The 9069-nt window shown below is 50.0% G+C and overlaps 1 protein-coding gene across 1 annotated transcript; it reads left to right on the top strand.

Moving 5' to 3' along the window:
- Positions 1-4022: 4022 nt before the first annotated feature.
- On the top strand, positions 4023-5009 carry LOC125520312 (zinc finger A20 and AN1 domain-containing stress-associated protein 11-like). The gene has a single exon (XM_048685207.1). The coding sequence runs from the start codon at positions 4219-4221 to the stop codon at positions 4732-4734; it is 516 nt and encodes a 171-aa protein (XP_048541164.1). The 5' UTR covers positions 4023-4218; the 3' UTR covers positions 4735-5009.
- Positions 5010-9069: the final 4060 nt, after the last annotated feature.

The raw sequence follows: 9069 nt of genomic DNA, 5'->3' as shown, positions 1-9069 counted from the left end.
ACGTTATGCTTATATTGCTATGCGATGCTCGTAGACGTAGTTTGGTTTGAGTGATCCATGATAGGTGTGAGAGTTTTAGTTAATGGATAAACTTAAGGTGGCTACTTTAATACACATCTGGGTGGATTGGTTGAGGCACTCTGGAGTACCCAGTGGTTATCTGGGCACCTGGAGCAATCCAGCGTTGTCCTGGGATATCCCGGAGTACCCGTGTGATTATCCTATGGTTTGCCACCCAGGCTCAAAGGGATCATAAAATTATTCATGCTGGAAACTTCCGTGTGCAGCCACAAGCCATTATGGGCTCTGGCATAGTTGAGTAAGTTGCGGGAAACCTTTCCATGATGGGCTAGCAGATGTAGAGGATTGTAGGTGTACCGACTTATCTATCGGTTAAGGGGACCTCTTCGAAAAGACTGTGTCTCGGTCATCCGTTTCTCAAACACCATGTAGTGCGAGAAATCCAACGGAGAAGATCGAGTCTTGTGGGAAAAATGCGCAAACCTCTGCAGAGTGTATAAACTAATCATGGTTAGCCATGTCCCCGGTTATGGACATCTTGAGTATCTCATACTTGAATTATTGATTTGATCTCATCACTTTACTTAATTAAATTGTTGGGTTGATGATTACTTTAATTTGGAATTGAGTTGGAGGAACCTTCTCAATGTTTTCAACAAACTTTGTAGATAATAAAATATATTACTTTATTATAGGGAAAAACTAGGTTTCTGCAAATGCTAAACATAGAGCCTCCACCAGCCAAATATGCATATAGTTATTGTTGTTACTTGTTCATTGCTTTATAGTGTTATCTTGCTAGCATATTCCATGTGCTGACCTACACATGCTGCAACGTATTATGTTGCAGAGTTTTCAGACGAGGAGTAAGGTGCGCTAGGTCGTTGTCGTGCACTCAGCTATGCCGTTGAAGTTGATGGACTCATTTACCTTCGAAGCTTCCGCTGTTATCTTATTTAGATGGCCTTCAGCCATATTATTGTAATAAGCTCTCTTTTGAGATATTCGATGTAATAAGTGTGTGATTGAACTCTATTATAAATCCTTCAAGTATTGTGTGTGTCAGCATTACTGATCTAGGGATGACACTTATGCACAGAGATTTGACCGTTTGAGGTCGGATCGCTACAGCCAGACGCCGGGCAAGAATCGCACCCCTCCGCCCCCATCTCCTTCTTTGCCATTTTCTTCAATTTTCCGATGGATTTCGAAGAGCGGTTCTCCGGCATACAAGCCGGCTAGGTGGCCCGCTAAGGCCGCCGGATACGAGCGAGGTAGCTCGCTGCTCCACCTACCTTGCCTAGCCCGACGGAGTCAGTTGCTGCCCCAAGCCGACACATGGTTCAGCAACTCACCGCTCCAGGCCAGCTCGATGAGGAGTGGCGAGTTGCTCCATGCTCGCACGACGAGGAGCACGGCTACACGGGCGTCGCCGCATCCAGTGTCTGCGACCACGCCATCCGCTGTCGACACGCGCGTAGTCGCGCCATACACACAGAGAAAGAAGCCAGCTGCGTGGATGTCGACGAGGTGGCGGCCATCATGTCCGCACTTGCCGCCATCATCAAGGAGAAGTAGAACACGGGAGGCCACTATCGGTGCTCTGGCTGGTTCTCCTTTATCTTAGACCATCCTGGGCACCTGTCTGAGCTCCACGGAAGAACCCGTCCCCTTTGGTTGAAGCACCCTCTTTGCTGCTCTGATGAGCGGTCCAGCCGGACATAGGGAAGATACGGGGAAAAACATGCCTCCGGGGCTCCCGGCAGTCCGGTTAGCGGGCTGCCGGACATGAGGAAGACAAAAGGATCAATCGCGGCTGGCGGTAGACTAGTGTACTTTATCCGTGTCATGGGACTGGAGCTCTGTGCGACCGTACGTGCACATGGGCGTCACGTCCGCACTCGCCGCCATCATCAAGGAGAAGTAGAACACGGGAGGCCACTGTCGGTGCTCTGGCTGGTTCTCCTTTATCTCAGACCATCCTGGGCACCTGTCTGAGCTCCACGGAAGAACCCGTCCCCTTTGGTTGAAGCACCCTCTTTGCCGCTCCGATGAGCGGTCTAGCCGGACATAGGGAAGATACGGGGGAAGAACATGCCTACGGGGCTCCCGGCAGTCCGGTTAGCGGGCTGCCGGACATGGGGAAGACAAAAGGATCAATCGCGGCTGGCGGTAGACTAGTGTACTTTATCCGTGTCATGGGACTAGAGCTCTGTGCGACCGTACGTGCACACGGGCGTCACGTCCGCACTCGCCGCCATCATCAAGGAGAAGTAGAACACGGGAGGCCACTGTCGGTGCTCTGGCTGGTTCTCCTTTATCTCAGACCATCCTGGGCACCTGTCTGAGCTCCACGGAAGAACCCACCCCCTTTGGTTGAAGCACCCTCTTTGCTGCTCCGATGAGCGGTCCAGCCGAACATAGGGAAGATACGGGGGAAGAACATGCCTCCGGGGCTCCCGGCAGTCCGGTTAGCGGGCTGCCGGACATGGAGAAGACAAAAGGATCAATCGCGGCTCGCGATAGACTAGTGTACTTTATCCGTATCATGGGACTGGAGCTCTGTGCGACCGTACGTGCACAAGGGCGTCATGTCCGCACTCGCCGCCATCATCAAGGAGAAGTAGAACACGGGAGGCCACTATCGGTGCTCTGGCTGGTTCTCCTTTATCTCAGACCATCCTGGGCACCTGTCTGAGCTCCACGAAAGAACCCGTCCCCTTTGGTTGAAGCACCCTCTTTGCCGCTCCGATGAGCAGTCCAGCCGGACATAGGGAAGATACGGGGGAAAAACATGCCTCCGGGGCTCCCGACAGTCCGGTTAGCGGGCTGCCGGACGTGAGGAAGACAAAAGGATCAATCGCGGCTGGCGGTAGACTAGTGTACTTTATCCGTGTCATGAGACTGGAGCTCTGTGCGACCGTACGTGCACATGGCTTTAGTTTTTTAGTTAAAAAATATATCCAAAATGTAACCGTTTTCGTGTTGTTTGTATGAAATCCGTCATGTTTGTACGAAATCCGGCTGTGTTTGCATGCATTTCATCCGGTTTGTTGAAAAAGAGTTTGTGATGTATGCGGTTAGCATTGGATGCCGACCTCCCGTATTCATGTCGGCGGATTAGTTCTCTTTGTCTGTGGACGGATGCAAAAGAAAATTTGCGAGTTGCCGTTGAAAATGGCTAAAGCGTCAAGGATACAAGAAAGATCCATGCAAAAAAGAAAGGAAAGGCGAATCAACATGTGGTTGAGTTGGTTAGGTGGACAGTGGTATCTCCAACCCATCAGGGTTCAAATCCTGGTGCTCGCATTATTCCTGGATTTATTTGAGGATTTCCGGCGATGCGCTTTCAGTGGGAGGAGACGTTCCCGTCGACGACGAGACGCCTACGATGACTTCGTAAATCTCAAGATGATATGCCGGCTCAATCTCTCGGAAGTACTCATAGGGATAGGATGTGCGTGTGTGTGTTCATAGGGATGAGTGTATGCGCGTGTATACGAGCGCTTGTGTCTGTACTGATGCTAAAAAAAAAGAAAGGATACAAGAAAGATGAGCCTCGGCTCGTAGCCGCCTACGAAGCAGAGTACCCACCACCACCCAAAACAACAGCACCAGATGAGTCCACCCGCTAAATCACAGGCGTGTCCGTGTGCCAACCACGAACGCGCACTCCCCTTCCTTCTCCTTGCGTCATTCACACGCACCACCCGTCGCCATTTCCCTCCTCCTCCCTTCCCTCCCTCCTAAGAAAGAAAGCAGGCAGCACAGCACAGGCTGTCAACGAAAACTCCACTTGTTTAACCAACGCAACGCAACGCAACGCACGCACCCCGTTCCTTGTGGAGCGCGGGGCGAGGGCAACACCGCCATTCCACGCCGCGCCAACGCGGCCAGCACTGGAAATAACCTTCCCCGCGGGCACGGCCACGGCCGACGTCGCTGTCGCGTGCGGGAACGCGTACGCCGCCCGTCTCCTCCCGCGATAAAAACCCACCCCCTCCCACCCTCCGTCCCCGCCTCGCCTCCTCCTCCTCCGCCCCATTCCCCCAAAGCCTCGACTCGCTCGCTCGATCCCGTCTCCTGCCCACGCCCGGCCTCCCCCGAGGAGATCAGGCCACCGTGCAGTGCAGACAGGGCTCGCCGGCCGTCCTCGCGCGCGCGGGACCGTCTAGCGTCTCTCGGCTCGTAGGCGTCATGGCGCAGCGGGACAAGAAGGTGGAGGAGCCGACGGAGGTGCACCTGCACGCCGCGGAGATCACGCTCTGCGCCAACAGCTGCGGCTTCCCGGGCAACCCGGCCACCAAGAACCTCTGCCAGAACTGCTTCCTGGCGTCCTCCTCCTCCTCGCCGTCGCCCTCCGCCGCCTCGCCGCCGTCCCCTTCCTCCTCGCCCGCGGCCGCGTTCCCGCTCTTCGACAAGCCGAGGCCGGCCGCCGCCGCGTCGCCGGCCGCGCCCGTCTACATGGCCGTCGACCGGCCTGCCGCCGGGCCGGCGGACCCGAAGGCGTCCAAGTCGTCGGTGAACCGCTGCCACAACTGCCGGAAGCGCGTGGGCCTGACGGGGTTCCGCTGCCGGTGCGGCGAGATGTTCTGCGGCGCGCACCGGTACTCGGACCGGCACGACTGCAGCTACGACTACAAGTCGGCGGCCAGGGACGCCATCGCCCGGGAGAACCCCGTCGTGCGCGCCGCCAAGATCGTCCGGTTCTGATCACCACGACTACAAATCCGAAGCAGCAGAGCCCACTCTTTTCCTTTCTTTCCTTTGAAAAAATTAAAGGCGTCCCCGAGAGTTTCAAAAAAAAGGAGAGGAAGGTAGGTGAAAGATGGCGATGGGGCGGCCACGACGAAGAAACAGTGCGATGATAAGGTTGTTGTTGTAGCGGTGGTTGGCGGTGGAGGGAAGAGAGGAGATGAGGAAGATGGGGTTGGTGTGTACTGTTGTCCCACGATCTCTATTTAATTCAAATTTCCCTATTGTATAAATTATTATCATCATCATTTCTACGATGCAGTATTCGCTAGCTTTAGCTGTCAGCCCTTTTCTCCCTCCCACTGGCCGCGAATTGTCCGTGACAGCTCAACCATTGACGTTTGGATCGCTCCGTTGGATCGGTTCGGCGCGGAATCATTATTGGGTGGGTGCGCCTGTGCCTGTACGTTTATCACGTACTACAAATTCACGTCTGTTTGAGAAAAATTTGCAAGCCGTATGGTGAAGTTGGCACGTTTCGGTTGGGGACTCGGCGTAGCACCGAAGGCGTCCGTGATTTTCTGTGGGTTGTGGGTCGAGGTGGCGCCACGGAGGATGGACAGCGACGCCCCGTTTTCTGCCCAGACCGCTGATCAGAATTCGGAAGTAACAGGACGTCCAGCCAGCTGCCTGGCTAATTAGGTTGGGTTGGCCAGCGACGTCCATCCACCGGAAGGGTCACAGCTCAGGGCCGCGCAGAAGATCCCTCGGCGGGTAGAAATCCAGAGCGGTGGTGGCACACGCACCGGAGACCCACCCACTTGCGGATGGCATCGATCGGCATCACCGGCACAGGTCGGCAGGCGCCACCACCACCACCGCTCCAGCGATTTTTCTTTAATCCATCTCATCTCATCTCCTCTCCTAGTCGATCCAGCGGCGTCGGCGTCGTGGATGTGGACGACGACGTGGCCCAGGCTGGAAGGGAAGGGGGGCGTCGGCTTTCTTTCTCGTGACCTCTTCTCTTCTCTGCTCTGCTGCTTACCTGGTCCGGTCGCCTTTGGCGTGCGGGGCCGCCGGGGCATCCATCCAGAGCGATCGCGACGGCCATGGACCCGGCCGCTCTCGGATGAATGAAATACTCCTACGGACCAAAAAATAATGATGGATGAATCGGGAGAGCAAGTCCTGGTTGTGCAGCACGCCGACGGACGATCACGTGGTATTTGCACGTGATCCGCATGCGGCGAAGCAGCTGGACTGACCATTCTTCACGTGCCGTGTAGTGTGGTACGAAGTAGCCAGGCCGTTATCTCGCCGCATGCCGGCGTTGCCGATCGGCCCTCCATAATTTGCGTGCTGGCCGGCTACGTACGTACTGATCCAGGGCGTGCGGAGAGGGACTTGCTTAGTAGAGTAGTACTACCGGCTGTAGATAGGCAAGATGGAATCGCTCGCGTAAAGCAGGGTCATCTTTTCCGAAAGGCTCGCGCCCAACTGCCCAGGGATGTTTGCTCCGGAAGAGAAAGGATCCCACAACGGGCCTGCGGTACAATGATTGGGAAAAGCGGGCGAGAGGAGGTGGGGGGACGCCTTTCGGCGGCCTCGGAAAGCAGGTTCAGTGAACGAATTGCCGCTGCCGCGAGCGCGGTCGAGTGACACGGCCTTCCATTTTCCTTCTTTCAGTGCCCGATCGGGATACTTTCCTGTCCTGTTCGAGGCTAATGGCCAGGTTCCGTTTCGGTGCATGCTCTCACGTTGGCATCCAGTTCGTGCCTCGGTGCGATTCTGCTTTTGACTGGGTAGCGCTGGTGGTGGATTGCCTGGTCGGGAGGGCCCGGGTGCTTTATACACGTTTAATATTTTTGTATACATCATATACATTTTTTATACACGTTTAATATTTTTGAACACATTAACAGTTTTTTATACTCCCTCCATTCCCTTATACAAGGCAACAATGAAACATACATTTTGCATCTATACAAGGCCACTAACATCAATTAAGGCAAAAATTAATGATGTTTACTCGTACGAGCAACTTGTTTGATACTTGCATGCATATAGTCATAATAACACTGTGCTACTTCCTTCTCATTCCTTCCTTGCATGCATGCGGGCGTATTAATTATCCCGGTTAACGAAGAGAAAAGTTGGCTTGCAAAGCAATTATTAAGTTTTGCCTTGGTAACTGTATTTTGAGTTTGTGACCTTATATAAGGGAATGGAGGGAGTATATATGTTTTGATGTCTACTTTTTTCCATGCATGATGTAAAATTTTCATACACATACATCAGAAAACATTTTACTTAATACACATTTAGCATTATTTTCCAAATATATGTTTTTGATGCCTATTTATTCATGTATCGTTTGCATTTTTGATATACATCACTAACAAATTTAAATATGCATTTCACATTTTTTTTAAACACAGAACTAATGTTTTTCCAATACTATGTTTTAATGTCTACTTTTCTGAAAATAGTACATCTTTATCATTTCTTAAATATATGTTCACATTTTTTGATAATGTCATATAATTTTTCTTGAAACACATGTACAATTTTTTGATATAAGCAATATTTCAATGGTATCAACTTCTATATACTATGCTAACATTTTTTGTACAACACGTTAATATTTTTTATAACAATCATGGGTTTTTCAAAAAAAATATTCAAATTTAAGTTTTGAAATACCAACTCCTTAATGCAAGGCAGCTGTCTGTCTCGCAATGAACGAGACATAGAGCATAATTGGTTTGATGCCAACATTCGGCATTGCCAATATTTGGCAAGCCAACATTTGTCAAAATCAAAAGTTGCCAAAATTTGATAATTTTTTGTGAGATTGATGAAAAAAATTGGTAGCCAACTAATCACTAGCCAACTTTTGGCATTTGCCAAATATTGACATCAAACCAATTATGCTCATAGACGCGCCTAACGAAACTGTATGCCAACGATGCCAGCGCACTGCCAGTCACCCCACGCACAACATAGGGCTAAATGGGCCAGGCCTATTAGTGGAACGATCATTTGTGTAGCTTAAGGGTTATCCCGGTTTTGTCTTTTTAAGTAATTTTTCATTATATGTATATATGTGTGTAAATGCCTTAAAATATATATCTTGCAAATATTTCGATTTTATTAATTTCGTAACTGTTATTTTTCATGATTAAACAAAATATTCACCCAACATAATCAAATGTGTTCGCATAACTTTAATAAATTTGCATGACACTTAGAAAAAGTTCAAAATTTATTAAAAAATTCATGACATTTTTTCGTACCATTAAAAACTAATATTCGCACATTTTATTAAATATTCGTGATTTTGTTTTAAATAAATGATCAATGTAGGTTAAAAAATACTCACAATGTATTTTAGAAAGGTTAAATGTGCATTTGACAATTGCTCAATATTATCTAGATAAATGTTTAACGTGTATTTGAAAAATGTGTGATGTGTATCTGAAAATGTACAACATGTGTATGATAATGTTCAACGTGTTTAAAAAAATATCAACACATATTTGTAAAATAGATTAAAAAAAGCATAAGCGCATGAAATAAAAAAACAATAGCACCTCTTAAGAAAAATACAGTAACAAAAAACCTATAAAACCACAAAACTTTTTGAAAACCGGTGTAAGGTTCCCCGAACCGCTTAGAGTAAATTCCTTATTTGACACTGTTTTAAAATTTGGTTCCTTATTTAACACTGAAAAAGTTTTTCTTCCCTATTTGATACTAGTCCTAAATTTTATTCCCTATAGGACACTTTCGTCCATTTTGAGCCTAAATGACACCTGAAAAGACGATTTTGCCCTTCATGTGGTATGTGAGTGTGTGCGCGCGCGTGTGCTGTTGCGTGTGTGGGTGCACGCGCACATGTGTGCTGCTGCTGCATGTGTGTGTGCATGTGTGCTGCTGTGTGTGTGTTTGCTGCTGCGTGTGTACGTGCGTGCGTGTGTGTGCGTGCTGTTGCGTGCCTATGTGCTGCCCGTGTGTGTTGTTGCTACATGTGTGCTGCTGCGTGTGTACGTGCGCGCGCGCGTGTGTGTGCGGTTGTGTGCCTATGTGCTGCCTGCGTATGTGCTGCTGCTGCGTGTGTGTGTATGTGTGTGCTGCGTGAAGTGTGTGTTGCTGCGTGTGTGCGCGCGTGCATGTGTGTTGTTGCGTGTGTGTGTGCACACACGCGCGCGTGTTGTTGCGTGTGTGTGTGCGCGTGCGTTGTGTGTTGGTGCATGTGTATGTGTTGCTGCATGTGTACTCCTGCCCTCGCACTGATGCTGCGTGTGCGCGCTATTGCCTCCCACACACATACCACATGAGGGGCAAAAGAGT

This window comes from Triticum urartu, chromosome 7, assembly GCF_003073215.2.
Source record: "Triticum urartu cultivar G1812 chromosome 7, Tu2.1, whole genome shotgun sequence".
Taxonomy (NCBI): Eukaryota; Viridiplantae; Streptophyta; class Magnoliopsida; order Poales; family Poaceae; genus Triticum; species Triticum urartu.
Note: the sequence above shows the minus strand (reverse complement) of the source record. Positions and strands in the feature narration are given on the sequence as shown.